Here is an 18,721-nt window from a genome sequence, read left to right on the forward strand (position 1 = left end):
AAGATTTAGGAGAAAAAACAAACCATAACATCCTGAGTCTCACTGTGTATTTTCAGGTGAAACCTCTTCCATTTAGTCCTCTTTGTCCTGCATAAGTAAAACCGGATACATATGAATATAGCAAGTGAAGATGTTCCATCACAGAGAATGGTACTCTTTTGGAGCTTAACAACAAGGCATTACAAACTGGAACAACTGTCCCATAGGGAATGAGAAATATCTGTATCAGGCAACAAGAGTGGGAATGTAAGAAACCTCAGCACAACCATTGTGTACATACAACACGATACACCACATCAGCATTTATTACTACTAGTAGGCAAACATCAAAAAAATTCTTTCTTTCTGTTTTAACAAGTAGGGGTGTCCGGTGAGGTGTGGTGACTGTTGGGAGATTGACTGTTTGGTGAACCTACACATCAAAAACACTCACGGCAAAACTCACCTTACATGAAGCATAAGGTAGTAGTTTCTACACCTACCTCAGTGAAACATCAAGGATTATTATTATGCTCATACGTTGTCAAAAACATTGTTATTCATGATGAAGAAGGGCTTTGCCTCTCCTTGTTCTTCTCCTCCAACTCCTCCATCCCCTCTTCCAATTAGTGTAGGTTCAGGTCATCAACTATACATCTTCTCTTCATCACCATCTCCTTCTCCACCTTTCTCATGTCCTACATCTCCTGAAACTATTCCTATCCTGGCCAAAGATTCGTTGCCATCAGCATTTTCGCTCGACAGAAGCCCCCCAAACGAACTGGACTTAAAAAGCACCTGTATCAAGGACTTGTGAGTCTCCATTATCCCATTGTCAACCATTTCCTGAAATATTAAGCAATGTTACAATGTGATGTACATATTATTGATCGTGCATGTGAACTTTGATAGAAACACTTGTCCTTCCAAATTTCAGTTTTATCAGTATTATGAGAATCATGGCGTGTATGTATGTATATATTGAATGAGCACCAAAAAAAGAATGAGAACCAAGGTTTGATACACTATTAGCTAATATCATTTGTTATGCTTCATCATGGATGCAGGTTGGAGTGGTTATTGATAAGATGTTGTCATTGCTGTAGATTGCTCTGAGCCTCTGGGAGTTCATTTAATTAGATGTAGTTGTACGTGAAGGGATGAAACTAGAAACTACTTGTTAACTATTACAAAAGACATCTCGTTTTTTGTTCTTTATAATCAAAGGCATCTTGTTTATTTTGAACTCATTTTGATGAATTTCTTTATTTATCAAATTGCCAAGAAGAAGAAGAATCACTTCACTAACACCCAAAAAGTTTGATATTGCGTGATTAGTGATTACAGACATTTGCTACAAGGTATCGAGATTATCATATTATTATTAAGGAAACATTTGCTTCTTCAACTGCACTTGCTTTCCACCCTGTTACTGACTTTGTGCATGTATTCCCATCCTCTCTAAGATTTGTCATGCTGCTCCTGTGTTTCTACTTCTTTGATGGCTTGTTGCATCTTCTTCATAATATCATTTAGAACCTGACTAGCTGAGTGAGATCTATTCTTGAACCTTCGACAGTTTCTTTCATTCCACACTGCATAGATCACAGCACAAACCATTGCCCTTATGACCTCAGATTCAGTGGTGTTCTTCCTAGTTATTCTGAAAATCCTGTACCATTCATGATTAGACTGAAGAACATTATCAGTCAATCCAATTCTTCTCTTTGCCTCCTTTGTATATGGGCAATCAAAAAACAAATGGTGTGAATTCTCCCTAGCATTCCTGCAAAAGATACACTCTGAATGGTTTAGAATGTTCTTTTTAATCAACCTATCTTGAGTTGATAGGCTGCCACTAAACAGCTGCCATGCAATAAAGGAGTGTTCGGGCACACAAATTCTCCCCCATATCAACTTGTACCATTTCACCTTCTCTCTAATGTTCTTGAGTTCTTCAGTCCCATGTAAGCAGATTTTGTGCTATATTGCCATGATGAAGTGGCATTCCATACTATTTTATCTTCCTCTAAATGATTACGAATTTCTACACTCAAAATACTCTTTTTCAGTTCTCTTTCTGGTAGTCCGGTAATCCTCTCATTCCATGGTCCTTCATGTATCAAATCTGCAACAGTAGCTTCTTCTGGCAACTGAAAGAGTGGTTCCAACTGGTTATTATATCCTCACTATAAAAGCACTCCAAATAATGAAAATCAGAAACATCTCTCCTTTTTTCACCCATCCCTACACAACTTCCCATCAACACATTCATAAAGACAAACAATAATTTACAAATGTGGGACAATATTTAAATCAGACAAAGACCTGGATTCCAAAATTGGACTTCAGTATCCAACTGACAGAAATGGTTGAAGAAGCCCCAACCGATGAACATAACAATCAAGATCGCATCGGGCGGGTTGGCCTCGGAAGGATCGAGTTCGCAAGTTCTTCATTCAGCTTAATTGGTAGAGGTGGCATCTCCTTCATTATCCCAGGCATGTCATTCAAGCTGTGAAGTTCATATAAAAGGATAAGTGATTTAAAAAATCAATAGACAGTGTAAAACCTATAATAATAATGACCATCAATAAGTACAAGGCCCTGAAAATTGATACTATAATCTAGACTACTAGAGCAATCCCACAACCAAAAGAGAAAAAAGAAAGAAAAAAACACTCTCATAATAGCAACAATTTTATAGATTATGTTCTATATATACTTCTATGATCTCAATTCTCAAACGAAGCATCAAATCAGAATCATGGTTATAGGCTAAGGCAGAAGTTCAAGTCTTAAACAGAATATGACAAGACAGAGCACGCGGATGCACGCACACAGCTCTATATCAGCTAAAGATATACGGGATCCAATATTTTTCTTTTAAAGATGATTCATTAACAACTTCTTTAATCTTCACCGTATTTTCACTGAACTAGAAGGATTTGGCACTATTTGATGCCACCCACATTCGTCCCTAACTACCTAAGGTAGTTAGAGCCTTAGAGGGAGTCTACATAGTCTCTTCTTAGAATATGGGCGATTACTTCCACATTGCTCAAATGATGTGAATTCTTTCTAGTTCCTCTCTCTATAAAACAGAGGCTTTATGTGAATAATATCTCTAAGAATATAAATTTGAATTTGAATGTTCGACATTGATGCCTTACTAAGCCATTTTCTATTCACCAATGCCCTTACTGATGTTGTCAAACAATACCACGACTGATGTTGTCAAACAATACTTTAAACGTTAAATACACAACTTATGGTTGTGCTGAGAGTTACTTTAGGGGGGAGTAGCTTAGTCAAGTGATATATTAGGAAAAAAAAAGTCAACTTAAATAGTCTCACTCACTGCAACAGTCTAATTAACTGCAACTAAGGGCAACAGTTGTTTCTAAATGGCTTTCATCACGTGGAATGTAATCTATTTAACAAGGACAGTCCCTATCCCAAAATATTTGCAGTGGTGAAGCTGCAGTTGTGCCCTGCGTTGTGTGTTTCAAACACATGAAAACACACTTCAATTGGATTTGTTTCAGTTTTATGCTGTCTGACACTGTACCCACGTTGCAAACAAACAACTGGCAAAAGGTAATTCTTACAAGAGCCCAGGAGATAAATCAATACGTACATGTTCATTATTGTGAGAATATTATCCCGCGTTTGACAGAAGAGATTGATGTTCTTATGAACATCGTGAATCTGCAAGAAGACACATTGTCAGCTCATACATCCAGAATTATATGTTCCGCCTTGTTTCAAAAGAATGCATGTTACATGTTAAAACTAGAAAAAAGAGAAGACCAATTCTCATAGAGTCCTAGCCCGTGACAACATATAAGTATGTACATATATAGCCAAAAGCTGATGTTAACATGTATAATGGTTCTTTGATATAACACAAAGTATTAATGTAACTGCTTTGTGACTTTGTCAAACAGTTTATACTTTATAACCAATAATTATGTCAATAATGGCCAGGTGTTGCGGCATGTCTTGTTTTGCTTCAAATTTACTTTGGTTTTCCAACTGAGGTACTGAACATACATGAAATAGTTTATGGTGTTGTGTCATTGCGCATGTAGAAATGATGTCACCAAGAAAGTAAGAAGATACCTGTAAAGTTGCAAAATTTGCAGAAATTTGTTTGAAAACCTGTGCGTTTTGCTCAAGCAAATGTCCTATAGGGCCACCTATTGCTGAAAAGAAATTAAATAAATTTTTTAAATAACGCATAACAATACCATATTTATGGTCACAAAAAAAAAATGATGGAAACACTTAAGTATCCTCTGATGAGAAGTAAGCTCAGCCCACGCTTAGTTGATTGAAGAATAGCATACATGCACCTTTGTATAGTAATAAACTAAGGGTAGGTATGTCCTTCTCCATAGGTTCTCTATACTACGTATGTCTTATGGATATCTCCATCTCCCTGGTGTCTTCCAACCAATCACGCAACCTTCAAGTAAAAGTTTTGCACATACCTCCTTATTTTTCCCAATGGTAGATCCTCACGGGAGTACCAGACAAATCACAACAATAATCAAGGATTTCCATACAGGACTCTTATCGGGATAGACACAGGTCCTTGCATATATATAGTCTCTTCATTTGATAGGTAGAAATATTAATGTACTAGCGACTTTTGAACTCAAGTCAGTGCTCTGTTTTAACTCACAAACATGTATTCATAGGTTATTTGTGGAAAACAATTAACTTCAATCTACTCTATAAGACTGAAGCAAGAGCAGTTATTAATAACACTGCAGAGTGGCGAACTGTTATGCAATTGAGAACAATGTTCATAAGTATAATGTAAGCACTGATGAGGACGATGAGATGATGGGTGGAAGAATGCAGTTAAGAATGGGCACTTTCAGGACAGTGCAGCAGCAGCTTCACAGAATGATTAACTGAGGAAGGTCAATTGAGATTGTTTGGCCGTTTGCGGCATAGTTTAAGAAGACAAACTTATCTTTGCTTTCTCTGTTGATAACGTTTACTAAAAAACTACCTTACAGCATTTCTCCATCGTTGCAAAGAGGAAACTATCACGAGATAAAAATCCCTACGTATAATATTGTCTATAAGTTCCATCATCAAATCAAATGCATGTTGAAGGTCAGTCAAGGGAGGAACAATACGCGCATACAATACAGAGGTTATATACACATGTTAGAAGCATAGCAAGAAGACCTAAGCACCCAAATGACATGGCAATACTAGCAAGGATAGAAACTTTAAAAAAAAAACATGAAACAAACCTGGTAAACCTGGGTAGGAATAGGAATTGCTTGTAATATTTATGTAATCAATGACAATGTTGGGAATGTGGGTTAAGATGCTCCAGTCCTCCCTGCTACGTATACTCATGATAAGGCAGAAATCAATTTCCAACGTGCAAAGCGTGGTGAGTGGTTTCAACTCCTCTGGCTTGAAATCAAGGAATTTGCAGATATAAAAATTCAATTCTTGAAGTGACGTGAGTTGGTTTAATCCTTGGGGGAGAGAGGAATGCGGAAAATATTTGATTGTAAGAGACTTGAGGTTGTTGTTGTGGGTGAGGGACATGATTAACGATTTTGAAAGAACACCTACATCACCCCATAATTCCAGAGTTTCAAGCCGAGGAGGAAACAGGTAGTGCGGTTCCACCTTCAGTTTTGGGCAATATCCAATCTTTAGGGTATGGAGACGGGGCATGATAATGATAGTAGTTGGGACATCATGCTCCTCCTCCTTCCACTCTGACAAATAATACAAGTTCAAATATTTCAATTTTGGAAACAGCACTACTGATGATGACGACGTTGAAGCTCCATTTTCAACCCTCAAAAGATCCGCACCCAAATGTTTCACCGCCTTTAGACCTGTTAAATCGAGCCGTTCGAGAAATTGTAATTTGCCTAGAGCGGGCAACACCTTCAAATTTGGACACCAGTCAAGCTTCAAGTCGACAATATTGGACAATACAGATTCTTCAACTGACAACATCCAACGAGGGAGCGTGAATCCAGCATAGTATCTTATTACCAATCGTTCCAAGCTTTCTTTATGTGGTTCCAAATTTTCAAGAACACCTTCCATCCTTCGTATCGCCTCTTTGCCTCTGACGTGTCCGAAATCCAACTGCAACTCTGAAATGTTTTTTTCTTTTTGCAATTCCGCCTGCTTAGCCTCGTTCACTTTTTACATGCCTTAACCCCTCAATAGTTAGCCTTCCTTTTAGAAAATTGAGATTTTCCAGTTCCCCAATCATGGACCCTTCACTTCCATCTCTCACAACAAACTTACTTAGTGTTCGAAGCTGCCTCAATCTCTCAATGACTCCTCTCGGATAATACTTTAGGCTCGAAGTGTCTTCAACTTCCAGATGTCTTAGGTTAGAAAGTTCTCCAATTCCTTCCGGCAGTTTGCAAAGATTATAACAACCGTTAAGCTTCAATGTTTGCAAATTAACTAGACTTCTCACTGTCTCAGGCAATTCCTTCAGTCTTGTTTTCGACAAATCAAGGTACCGAAGATGTAATAATCTATTCACTTCACTGGGAAGTACTTCAAAACCACCATATACACAACTCAAGTCCAAGGTTCTAAGACATATCAACTCCTGGAATAGTAATGCAAAAGGAACCGACTGGGATGATCTGGCTACCAGCGTGCGTAATTTCCCCGCCTCATAAATAGAGGGATTTTTTATATTATCAACAGTCAAATGACGAACCTTATGGCTACTGATTTTGTCATTATTCACCAAAACAGAGCAATCAGTTTTGTGAGGAACTGGGCAAAGTCATGTACGAGATCATGCATCTTGCATTCAACATTGTTTCCGTCTTTGTCTTTCTTAAAATCTTGGAAGAATGAGCGCATAGACAAAGCATTAAAATACTCTTCACCAACCCTTTCTAGCTCTCTTGCTCCATCAGAGCCGAGAAAACCTTGAGCCATCCATAGCTTCACCAGCTCCTCCTTTTGTATATTATGGTCTTTTGGAAAGATTGCACAGTACATAAAACATCGTTTCAAAACTGATGGCAAAGCATGGTAGCTTAACAAAATAGCAGGTAAAAAACTTCTCACTTGTGTTTCCCAAATGTCACTTTCTAATACACCCATCCAATCTTCTTTTGCTCGTTTGAATCGCATTTGACTTGCTAATGTCTTCACAGCTAGTGGAACACCTTTGCATTTCTTTGTGATTTCATGTCCAATTTCCATCAATCTTTCACACTCTTCTTCCGATCTTCCCCAAAAAGCTATTCGTCTGAATATGTGCCAGCAATCATCATCTGACAATTGTACAAGCCTGTGTATATAAGTTGAGCCAATCATCATCGCAACTGCCTCGTTACGTGTTGTAATGATGATTTTGCTTCCTCGCTCACCACCGTCTAGAGATAGTTGCAATAGTTCCCAACGGTAGGAATCTTCAGTCCAGACATCATCTAGCACGAGCAAAAACCGCTTTCCCTTTAATGAGTTGCACAAAAGTTGATGTAGAGGTTCCCACCCAACCATATTTGGTGGCTTATCTCCAGTAGCTTGTTCAATGATTTCTTCGGCAACCCTTTTAAGATCAAAAGGTTGAGAAACACACACCCATATTTTCAGCTCAAAGGTGGTCGCGATAGTTCCTTCGTTAAACAGTAGCTGCGCAAGACTTGTTTTACCGAACCCGCCAGTTCCAACTATTGACAAGATAGGTATATGGACCTGAGTTTCTTGTTGACTAGTCTCACATAGTAGCTTGCTTAGTATCATTTGTTTGTCAAGATCCCGACCACATATCACTGATACATCCACAACAGAGCTAGTGAGTTGTCGAGGTTCCTCATGACTATGACTCTGAATGAGGCTTAGTTGATCCTTGGTGACAGCAATCTCGTCTAGTCCTTCTCTTATGCATTTAATCCTATGAGCAATGTCATGGTGTACACTAACATGTTTAAAGCAAGCACACATAGATAACAAGTAGGATCGCCGCACCTTGACAACGTGAGGGCCATTAGCAGAAATGAGAATTCGTGTGTTCCATTCATCCAAAACATCATCTGCATCATACGCTATATCTTTGAGCTCTACCAACCAAACCTTCACTGCATTATCACGTATTTCCTTATTTTCAGCGTCTTCAAGTACCGCTTTGATCTGAGTGAGCTTAGTGCCAAGTTTTATTAATTCTTTACGAACGCCAACCACTAACCTCACCTCCTGTTCAAGTTCTTTTCGAATGACTGAGGCCAGCTGGTCCATGACACCAGAAACTATTGCTTCAGCCATGTTTTTTGTTTTTTTTTCTGTTTTTGTAAGTGTGAGGACTAACAATGGGAGAGGAAGACCAAATCAAGGAGAGAGAGAAAATGGAGCTCGAACAGCTTGTCAAGTCAAGTCCACAGCCTTATTCATTTCTCTCTTCACAAGCAACCATGGCTTCAACTTCAGTTAAAGTAATAAACAACACCTCTTAAACCCACAACCTCAACTACAACAACTTTTCACAATCACAGAATCTCATTCCCTTCTTCTCATGATCCAAAACTTCCTAGTATCACTTACGTATCACTTGCACAGGTGTTTCCTTTGCTGGAAAGGTTTAATTTCGCATAACGCCTTTTGATAGTTTTGTATATAAGTAACGATAAATGACTAAAAATTTATTCCGATTTTTTGTTGAGAAAAAGTTGAGAACAAGATGATCATATTATTGGTATTTAAATTTCGAACTTGTATATCAAAAGGTACAATTAGATGCTTTTCTTAAACTAAATTATTGAGATGACCATAGTACCATAGTCCAAAGTTGAGCAACTCTACCATAGATTATGTTGGTACCATTAAATGGGTCAGTACGAAAGCCCAAGTAATTGCTTCCATTGGTCGGAATATGAATTTTATCCATGCTACATGTGCCATTTTTCACGAGCCCAAACCAGAGTGGGGGAGGGGGAGAGGGTGCAACGGTACCAACAGGCAACAATACCAAAGTCGCAATGCTCATCATTTCTAAATTTGAACTACGCTCGGGTTTTGCATTTCTACCTAGCATGTGAAATCTTCTTCAACACCTAAAGAAATGCTTACACGCCAGACTAGGAAAGGAAAACAGAAAAGAGAGCACCTCAAACTTTCCTCTGTTTACTCCACATATGTGCCTGAAATAAATATAGCCACATTATTTGTCACATATTTTTCCTTCTATCTATTATTACTACAGGAAAAGGGAACATGTATGTGCACTTATTACAACGAGTTACCTTACTGTGATTAACCTTAAACTAAGTTCTAACTGCTTATTATATCCTCACTATAAAAGCACTCCAAATAATGAAAATCAGAACCATCTCTCCTTTTTCACCCATCCCTACACAACTTCCCATCAACACATTCATAAAGAAAAACAAGAATTTACAATTTTGGGGCAATATTTAAATCAGACAGAGACCTGGATTCCAAAACTGGACTCGAGTATCCAACTGACGAAATAGTTAAAGAGGCCCCAACTGATGAACATATAACAATCCACGATTGCATCGGGCGGGTTGGCCTCGGAAGGATCGTGTTCGCAAGTTCTTCGTTCACCTTAACTGGTAGAGGTGGCATCTGCTTCATTATCCCAGGCATGTCATTCAAGCTGTGAAGTTCAAATAAAAGGGCAAGCAATTTCATAAATCAAGAGACAGTGTAAAACCTATAATAATAATGACCATCAATAAGTGCAAGGCCATGAAAATTGATACTATTGATCTATGCTGCTAGAGCAATCCTGCAACCAAAAGAGAGGGGAAAAAAAACTCTCGTGATAACACAGATTTTATAGATTACGTTCTATATACTTCTATGATCTCAATTCTCAAATGAAGTATCAAATTAGAATCCTGGTTATTGACTAAGGCAGAAGTTCAAGTCTTAACCAGAATATGACAAGGCAGAGCACGCGGACGCACACACAGAGCTCAATATCAGCTAAAGATACACGGGATCCAATAGTTTTCTTTTCAAGATGATTCATTAGCAACTTCTTTAATCTTCACCGTATTTTCACTAGAAAAATATGACAAGTAGAAGATTTTAGTTAATTTCAATGTAAAATACAAACTTCAACTAAACTAGAAACCTTAGAAAAGTGATTTTTTTTTCCTGAGCAAAAGAGATCAAACCAAACTAGAAAGGCTCCCTAAAGAAAACATTACTGATGAAAACTGTTTTTAACATTCAATGTCAATTACATATTCATATTTCTTAAAGACACAAGTTACATAAAGCCTTTCTTTACTTTTATATAGATGAACTAGAAGGACTTGGCACTATTTGACGCCACCGACATTCGCCCCTAATTACCTACACTTACTGTACTCCCCTTGAAGCTGAACATTCAAACTCTGATTGTCTGCTTGGAGTACATAACAAAAGCTAGTAACTTGCAGCTTCATTGTGGAGGAACACTAACAGCATTACCAAATGAATAACAGAAAGCAAATTGATAACCAGATTGATATTGAACAGCAGCAACAACAACAAAAATTAAGCATTCAAGGACAAAGCAAAAGAGAGATGTGAGCAGAACTAACTTTGCTGGAGAAAAGTCAAAAAACCTATTTTAGCATTTTTCCAGCAAAAGTTCAGTTGCCAGAAACACCAGCAGGAAACCAGCATATAGAAAGCAAAGAACCCAGCCGGAGGCGACCGTATAGGCATAAGAGCCTTAGAGGGAGTCTACATAGTCTCTTCTTAGAATATGGGGATTTACTCCCACATTGCTCAAATTAGGCTTAATTCTTTTCTAGTTCCTCTCTCTATAAAAGAAAAAAAAGAGAGGCTTTATGTGAATAATATCGCTAAGAATATAAATTTGAATTTGAATGTTCAACACGGATGCCTTACTAAGCCATTTTCTAAACACCAATGCCCTTACTGTTGTCGTCAAACAATACCCTTACTGATATTGTCAAACAATACTTTAAACGTTAAATACAGAACATATGGGGGTGCTGAGAGTTACTTTACTCACGATAAGTCAACCCTTTGCACAAGGATTGGGCTCAAATGGAAAGAGCAGGGGGGGGGAGGGGGGGTTTTAGTTACGTGGCATTTTTATTTATTTTTTAAAAACAACTTAAATAGTCTAACTCACTGCAACTAAGGCCAACAGTTGTTTCTAAATGGCTTACATCATGTGGAATGTAATCTATCAAACAAGGACAGACCCTATCCCAAAATATTTGCCGGGGTGAAGCTGCAGTTGTACCCTGCGTTGTGTGTTCAAACACATGTAAACAATCAATTGGTTTTGTTTCAGTTTTATGCTGTGTCTGACACTGTGTACCCATGTTGCAAACAAACTTCTGACAAAATGTAATTCTTACAAGAGCCAGGAGATAAATAAATACGTACTCGTTCATTATTGTGAGAATATTATCCCGCGTCTGACAGAAGAGATTGATGTTCTTATGAACATCGTGAATCTGCAAGAAGACAAATTGTCAGCTCATACAGTCTAGAATTATATGTTCCGCCTTGTTTCAAAAGAATGCATGTTCCATGTTAAAACTAGAAAAAAGAGAAAACCAATCCTCAGAATCCTAGCCCGTGACAACATAAAAGTATGTACATATATAGCCAAAAGCTGGTGGTAACAACTATAATGGTAACGTGATATAACACAAATTATTAATGTAATGGCTTTGAGACTTGGTCAAACAGTTGATACTTCATAACCAAGAATTATGTCAATAATGGCCAGGCGTTGCGGCATGTCTTGGTTTGCTTCAAATTTACTTTGGTTTTCAGAATGAGGTACTGAACATACATGAAATAGTTTATGGTGTTATGTCATTATGTAGAAATGATGTCACCAAGAAAGTAAGAAGATACCTGTAGAGTTGCAAAATTTGCCGAAATTTGTTCGAAAACCTGTGCGTTTTGCTCGAGCAAATGTCCTGTAGGGCCACCTATTGCTGAAAAGAAACCAAATAAAAAATTTAAATGACGCATAGCAAGAATAAGCAAGGACTATACATAGTTCAATACCATATTTGTGGTCACAAAAAAAAATGATGGAAACACTTAAGTATCTTCTGATAAGAAGTAAACTCAGCCCACACTAAGTTGATTGAAGAATAGCATACATGCATTTTTCTACAGTAAAGGTAAGGGTAGGTATTTTCTTTTTCATAGGTTCTCTACAATACGTATGTGTTATGGATATCTCCATCTCCCAGGTGTTTTCCAACCAATCACGCAACCTTCAAGTAAAAATTTTGCACATATCTCCTTATTTTTCCCAAATGATGTGTAGATCCTCACAGGAGTACCAAACAAATCACAACAATAATCAAGGATGCCCATACAGGACTTTTATAGGAATAGACACAGGTCCTTGCATATAGTCTCTTAATTTGATAGGTAGAAATATTAATGTACTAGCAACTTTTGAACTCAAGTCGGTGCTCTGTGGTAACAACTCCCTCAAACTTTACCAACTAAGCTACTTGTTTTAACTCACAAACACGTATTCAAAGGTTATCTGTGGAAAACAATTAACTTCAATGAAAAATAAAAGTATCTACTCTATAAGACCGAAGCAAAGCACTTACTAATAACACTGCAGAGTTAAATCAACTTAAATAGTCAAACTCACTGCAACTAAGGCCAACAGTTGTTTCTAAATGGCTTACGCCATGTGGAATGTAATCTATTTAACAAGGACAGATCCTATCCCAAAATATTTGCAACGTTGAAGCTGCAGTTGTACCCTGCGCTGTTTTCGAACACATGTAAACAAACTTCAATTGGATTTGTTTCAGTTTTATGCTGTGTCCGACACTGTGTACTAGCGACTTTTGAACTCAAGTCGGGGCTCTGTGGTAACAACTCCCTCAGACCTTACCAACTAAGCTACTTGTTTTAACTCACAAACAAGTATTCATAGGTTATTAGTGGAAAACAATTAACTTCGATGAAAAATAAAAGTATATACTCTATAAGCCTGAAGCAGGAGCACTTATTAATAACACTGCGGAGTGCGAACTGTTATGGAACTGATAACCATGTTCATAAGTATAATGTAAGCAGTGATGAGGACGATGAGATGGATGGGTGGACTAATGCAGTTAAGAATGAGCGCTTTCAGGATAGTGCAGCAGCAGCTTCACAGATTGATTAACTGAGGGAAGGTCAATTGAGATGGTTTGGCTGTTTGCAGCCTAGTTTAAGAAGATAAACTTATCTTTGCTTTCTCTGTTGATAACTTTTACTTAAAAACTACCTTCCAGCATTTCTCCATCATTCCAAAGAGGAAACTATCGCGAGATAAAATTCCCTACGTATAATATCGTCTAGAAGTTCCATCATCAACGATGAAAGTGACTTTTTTGAGATAAATCAAATCAAATGCATGTTGAAGGTCAGTCAAGGGAGGAACAACCAATTAATTATAAAAAATTATTTAGGATTCAATTTCATCAGGAACCAATATGTGCATACAATACAGAGGTTAGATACACAGGTTAGAAGCATAGCAAGAAGACCTAAGCGCCCAAATGACATGGCAATAACTAACACAATCCTTACAGTCATCAAGGATAGCAACTTCTTTCAATCACAACATAAAAGTTCAGTTTTGTACAATGAGCTAAACTGAAAAAAAAAAAAACATGAAGCAAACCTTGATATGAAATGCCATCATCATTGTCCACAGGGATCATTGGTGGAGCATATGGAGGAACACTTGGGCGTATTGCTAAATGAGCTGATGACTTCACTGAAGGATCTGTAGTTCTTTCCTGAGACACAAATCCGACATAAACCTTCTTAATTTTTGGGTGTCAAAGCACTTTTTTGCATAGTAAAAACAAAAGAAAATTATAGAAGAACTGTGCAAATAGAAGTGGTTGAAACTATTCTTTTCCTTTTTTACTTTTCTTCGATTTCTTTCCTCTCTTTCAGACAGGTAAGCTGGTTTTGAAACCTAGGCATGCAATGAAGTTTTCAATTAGCCACGTAACTTGCATTCAGGGGTGGCTCAAGACATTGTGGGGCCTTAGGGAAAGCCAAACAACACGCCCATGTTCTTAAAATCATCACTAAATACAGAAACCAGTCAAGTTGCGCCTCTCAATCTAGAGAGATCTCATTCCCAGTATTTGGAAACAATTAAAGAATAAGTCTGCAAACTATCACTTGAAATAAGGTTATTCTGACTATTTATTTTCCCTTCCTTGTTTTTTTTAATTGTCTGTGTGTGATAGTACCGAAATTGTTTGGGCATGTATGATTACTTTTTTTTTTTTTTTGCTCGGTAAAAAGTGATATTCCATTAATAAAAGAAAAGTAAGCTGAGAAGGCCTACATTACAAGAGAACAACCAAAAAATAAATATTTACAAGCGATGAAACAAATCATAAGAAGAAAAAAACAAAAAACCCCAGACATGCACCATCACCCCATGTCTAAAAACATAAGACGGTCCCATCTAGCAACAAAAGACTCAAAGAAGCTTCCTCTAAATCAAAAGACTCATAAGAAGCAAAAAAAAAAATGTATGATTATTCTTGAAATTGTTTTGTATGACAACCACACAATACTTATTGGTGGATATTACCAAACCAAGACCTTAGTGGACTGAATCATGTTGGCTTCTTTTTCCGGAGGGAAGATAAACAAAATAATGATGAATGTGCCAAAGGAGACAACAAAGCAAGATAATATTAAAAGGGAAGAGATGAAGACTTGCGCAGTTAAAGAGGAGAAAAGATTTAATAAAATGAGCAAGTATTGACACTGAAAAAACATATGAAGAAAATGTCAAAAAAAAAGTAATAAAACAGATTGAAATAAATACTTTAGGATGGTCTGTCAAGTGTGATATTAAGAAGAGGTTATGTAGATCCCCAAAGTCCTTTTACATAAACCATGACCCATTGAAATCACGGGCTGAATTCAATTTCTCCAAATTGTAGTTCCGACCCACAACAAATCCCTTGAGAATATGTGGTTCACATGCGCAAAGATTTAATTGAGTACTCACCCTTTTTCTTTTCCACTTAATTGCTTAATTGCACTTATACATAACCGTCTATAACTTACTGATAAAAAAAATCAATTCACTAAGTGATGGTTTGGCATATAAATGGGAATACAAAATAAAAACACCAATTATATGTTAAGATCAGAAACTCAAATATCACAGTAAAGCTTACCTTTTTATCTTTGCTTTTCCTCGACATGTCTTCTTTCCTTCTCTTACCGCTCTCCTTCTTCTGTAAAAGGGACAAATGCATTTAAGTATCCATATAATGACATCAGCATAATAACAAAAAAATCATAATACTTATTGTGTGAGATTCAGTTACATTTCAAGATAGATATGTAAGTGAAAATGTTGGGGATCTTTGGCATTGATGACATAACTATGTTACAATGGGAGTATTTACAAGGAAAACTGGAAAAACAGAAAAATAATAGAGAGAAAAGGTGAGGGGGTGGATGGTGTGCCCACCTTCACTCATTAATAATCTCTTGCCTAGAAACAAATTTCTACAACTATACACAGTTAACATGGTGATAACTAGACTTCCTCCTTAGACATGAGGCAAAGAGCTATCTCTCCCTCAATATCACTCAACAGTTAAAGGAGAAGGAAGGTTCCACCAAATAGAAAAGATCTTCGAGTTGGAGCATCCAAATCAAACTAAATGGCAATGATCAAGTGGAGCGAACCAACGATCTTTTATATTCAAATGCAAGGCTTTACATGCCCGATATATATATGGGGGGAGGGATCCATATACAACAGTTTATACAACACCCTTTTATAAGTTGTATTAATGACTAATACTTTGTGGGTATGATCTTACCGCTATAGAGATCATATCCACAAAATTTCATATCATTCTAAAATTTCTAACCCTTTCAAAACTTGATTTGAAAATGTGATTTATTTTAACGGTCAGGATTTAAAATTTTGCAACCCTCTTTTGGCATCTTTAGAAATTTCCAAATGAGGCCATTTTTTGCAATGATGTTCTCTATGGTAGGAAGATGACATCCACAAAAAATCAAGTCGTAAGTAAATTTGTAAGGTGAGATGGAGGTCATTGTATAAAAAGTGTTGTATATGGATCCCTCCCATATTTATACAATGGCCTCCATCATATATATATATATATATATATATATATATATATATATATACACGCCAGTTCAAGCATGGCGTGACTTGAGCCAAGCTATATTGCAATGCAAGGCTTTACATGCCCAATGTTGAACTATATATCTTAACATCCCCCTCGCCTGTGGCGTGACTTGAACCAAGCATGTGGACTAATTGTATTTGGTGATGTGGAGCAAGTAAGTTGTTTGGCGATTGGTGATATATAATAGCATGCTCGGATACCATCTTAAATTTGAAACTTCCAACTATAACCAATTCACAATGCAAGGAGGCCCCAGGATCTATTATATTCTGATGAAAGTCTTTACATGCCCGATATGGGACTATATTTCAAGAAAAGATCATTACCAAGAATACACATACAATAGTCATTGAAGTTTCATCAATTAGTTTTCTTCAAAATGTGATACCAGTTGTTTTATCAAGTACAAACCTCAACTTCCAAAGCATGAAAACAGCAGGCCTAAGCCTCGTGTTCAAAAAGTAGAACTGAAAGTTACTAAAAGCACATCATTTGGAGGGTAGATGACAACCCCCCATCCTTCTTTTTCTTGAGAAAAGTTGAAGGCTGAGGGAAAATTATTTTGCCACCAAATGATCATTATCGCAAACATCAGACCAGACCAAAATTTATAACTTCATAAAAAGTTGGAAGAGATTTTTAGAGCTAATGGCTGTTGTAGATTCTTTAAATTTTTATCCGTTTCCTATAAATGTAGAAATTGTTAAGTGTGGAGACTGCAATCTTCATGACTAGAAGATAATGCCAAAACAAAACAAGAAAAAATCAGTCTTATATTCAAGTAGGTTCTTAAACTCAGAAATGTAATTCATAAGGGAAAATCTATATGTTAGTAAATTTATTCTTGTTTAAGTAATTCTTTATAAGGGGTAGCTTAGATCGGAAACGGCACCACTGAGTTGCATATATGTAGAACTAATTTTAAAATAAACAAAATAAAATGAGGCCTGTGCAGGTACATCAATGGTTTAAATCAGAAGACCAGACATACTTGTATTGTTTGGTTCGTGTCCAAAGAGAAGCATTATGTAAACCAAATATATAACATTAGCTTGCAAATACAGCATACAAAAATTGAATAGTTAAAACAACCGGATACTGCAATTGCAAGTAGAAGCAACTAAGAAACAGTAAAAGTGGAAAATATTTAAATATGTAAACTTACAGTCATCCATCTACAACGCAAGGCGACATCGCGTACTGTTTTGTCATGCAAGGACGCTGCAATCATTGTATAGCGAGCCATGGGTATTTCAGAAGCATATCTGGAAAAGCATATAAGAAGAGCAGTGAAAAACAGCACTGGGTTACAGAGGAAGAACATATAAGCAAGAAAAGCATTAACTAACATGATATTATAGAGCTAAAAAATGTTGTTACTTGATAGTAGTTAAAAAAACAGTGGGAAATTTGAATACTTGATAAGGCCTTCGTCCAAGATAGTCTGCTCTTCAGAAGTCCATTTTGAGGAAAGACCTGGTTCTGGACTGTGCTTCAAAGCCCTGGGAGGAGGAGCTGGATGAGGATGATTCTCAGAAGATGACTTGTTGCCACCATTCACAACGCCATTATGGCCATTGTAATTATTGCTGCCGTTGTTTTCTTGATTGTTTCCAGGTGGATTCGCGCTTGCTGCCATTGGAAGGTTTTGAAGAAGAAGAAGAAGAAGAATGAGACTGATGACAAAATTGAAAGAGAAAGAAAAATAAATAAATAAATAAAAATAGACGGATGATTTTATTTTGGCTCCCTTTAGCTCTCTCTAGTCTCTACGGATCTTTCCGATCCTGCCAATTAAATCCCGACACGTGTTCTTTTCATATGGGCCGCCCTACTCTACCACTCCACCTCAGATTTCGAATTTCAACCAATAATTCGGATATTTTTAACCAATTATTAGGGTTTCAAACAAACAAATTAATTGTGATTGATTAATCTCAGATTTGACTCGAGTTAAAAGATAATTATCTATCTAATAAAAAGCAATGGTATGGAGTCCACAGAGACTCCATCCAATAGTTCCCATTGTCTTTTCTAAGTTGTGACATGGCAGATCCAAGTGTTTGGAGAGTTTGTGTAATTTTGTTAAGTGTAATCAATACTATAGAATCTATCTAAAAATCAACCAAAAGTCAATAATTGCAGCTGGACTTATAAATTGTTTGGCTAGCCCATAAACCGTTAAGCGCCTCCAATTGATTTGGGCTTATAGATAATGGGTAGTGGGATTTGGTGTATTTATAAATTGAGTTGTTGTTACCGGTCTTGTCTTGCCGAATATTTTCGCCTAAAATCATTTGCGGCGAAGAAATGGCGATGAGTTGTCGAGTAATGTCGGTGGCGTCGAGGTCGAGGTGACGTACGCGCGCATACCCTAGTTACCAACAAATTAACATACATCTACCAGACATCGTTCCAAACGTGCTCGTTACCAGAAATATTTGTTTCGTGATGGCCACTGTTTTTTGGTACTAACTAAACTCTACTAAAATTAAAAGTCTGTTTTGACTTACTGTGGATGGTTAGATCCATTG

The 18,721-nt window shown here is 37.0% G+C and overlaps 3 protein-coding genes across 3 annotated transcripts; all 3 read right to left on the reverse strand.

The window, feature by feature from the left end:
- Positions 1 to 1,995: 1,995 nt before the first annotated feature.
- On the reverse strand, positions 1,996 to 6,078 carry LOC147506909 (putative disease resistance protein RGA1). The gene is made up of 5 exons (XM_086558953.1): positions 5,256 to 6,078; positions 4,105 to 4,187; positions 3,620 to 3,690; positions 2,308 to 2,494; positions 1,996 to 2,132 (listed from the first exon to the last, which is right to left on the reverse strand). The coding sequence occupies exons 1-4, from the start codon at positions 6,076 to 6,078 to the stop codon at positions 2,383 to 2,385; spliced, it is 1,089 nt and encodes a 362-aa protein (XP_086415079.1). The 3' UTR covers positions 1,996 to 2,132; positions 2,308 to 2,382.
- Positions 6,079 to 6,163: 85 nt separating this feature from the next.
- On the reverse strand, positions 6,164 to 8,653 carry LOC147506910 (putative disease resistance protein RGA3). The gene is given in 2 exon segments (XM_086558955.1): positions 6,164 to 6,745; positions 6,748 to 8,653. Coding segments are annotated over 2 exon segments (2,109 nt in total). The 5' UTR covers positions 8,275 to 8,653.
- Positions 8,654 to 9,169: 516 nt separating this feature from the next.
- LOC147506911 (uncharacterized) lies at positions 9,170 to 18,035 on the reverse strand. The gene is made up of 7 exons (XM_086558954.1): positions 17,606 to 18,035; positions 17,353 to 17,452; positions 15,192 to 15,251; positions 13,658 to 13,775; positions 11,866 to 11,948; positions 11,386 to 11,456; positions 9,170 to 9,625 (listed from the first exon to the last, which is right to left on the reverse strand). The coding sequence occupies exons 1-7, from the start codon at positions 17,824 to 17,826 to the stop codon at positions 9,400 to 9,402; spliced, it is 879 nt and encodes a 292-aa protein (XP_086415080.1). The 5' UTR covers positions 17,827 to 18,035; the 3' UTR covers positions 9,170 to 9,399.
- Between the last annotated feature and the right edge of the window lie 686 nt (positions 18,036 to 18,721).

This window comes from Coptis chinensis, chromosome 4, assembly GCF_015680905.1.
Source record: "Coptis chinensis isolate HL-2020 chromosome 4, ASM1568090v1, whole genome shotgun sequence".
NCBI lineage: Eukaryota > Viridiplantae > Streptophyta > Magnoliopsida > Ranunculales > Ranunculaceae > Coptis > Coptis chinensis.

Bases quoted from the DNA above. Each gene is read 5' to 3' on its own strand.
- LOC147506909 (XM_086558953.1), bottom strand. From the start codon at position 6,078: ATGGAAGGTGTTCTTGAAAATTTGGAACCACATAAAGAAAGCTTGGAA. The intron at 4,188-5,255 runs GTTTGTTTCATG...ATTTCTTTTCAG, and splicing joins TTCCTACCCAGGTTTACCAG to CAATAGGTGGCCCTATAGGA. The intron at 3,691-4,104 runs GTATCTTCTTAC...GTCTTCTTGCAG, and splicing joins CAAATTTTGCAACTTTACAG to ATTCACGATGTTCATAAGAA.
- LOC147506911 (XM_086558954.1), bottom strand. From the start codon at position 17,826: ATGGCAGCAAGCGCGAATCCACCTGGAAACAATCAAGAAAACAACGGC. The intron at 13,776-15,191 runs GTAAGCTTTACT...TTTGTGTCTCAG, and splicing joins GGAAAAGCAAAGATAAAAAG to GAAAGAACTACAGATCCTTC. The intron at 11,457-11,865 runs GTATCTTCTTAC...GTCTTCTTGCAG, and splicing joins CAAATTTTGCAACTCTACAG to ATTCACGATGTTCATAAGAA.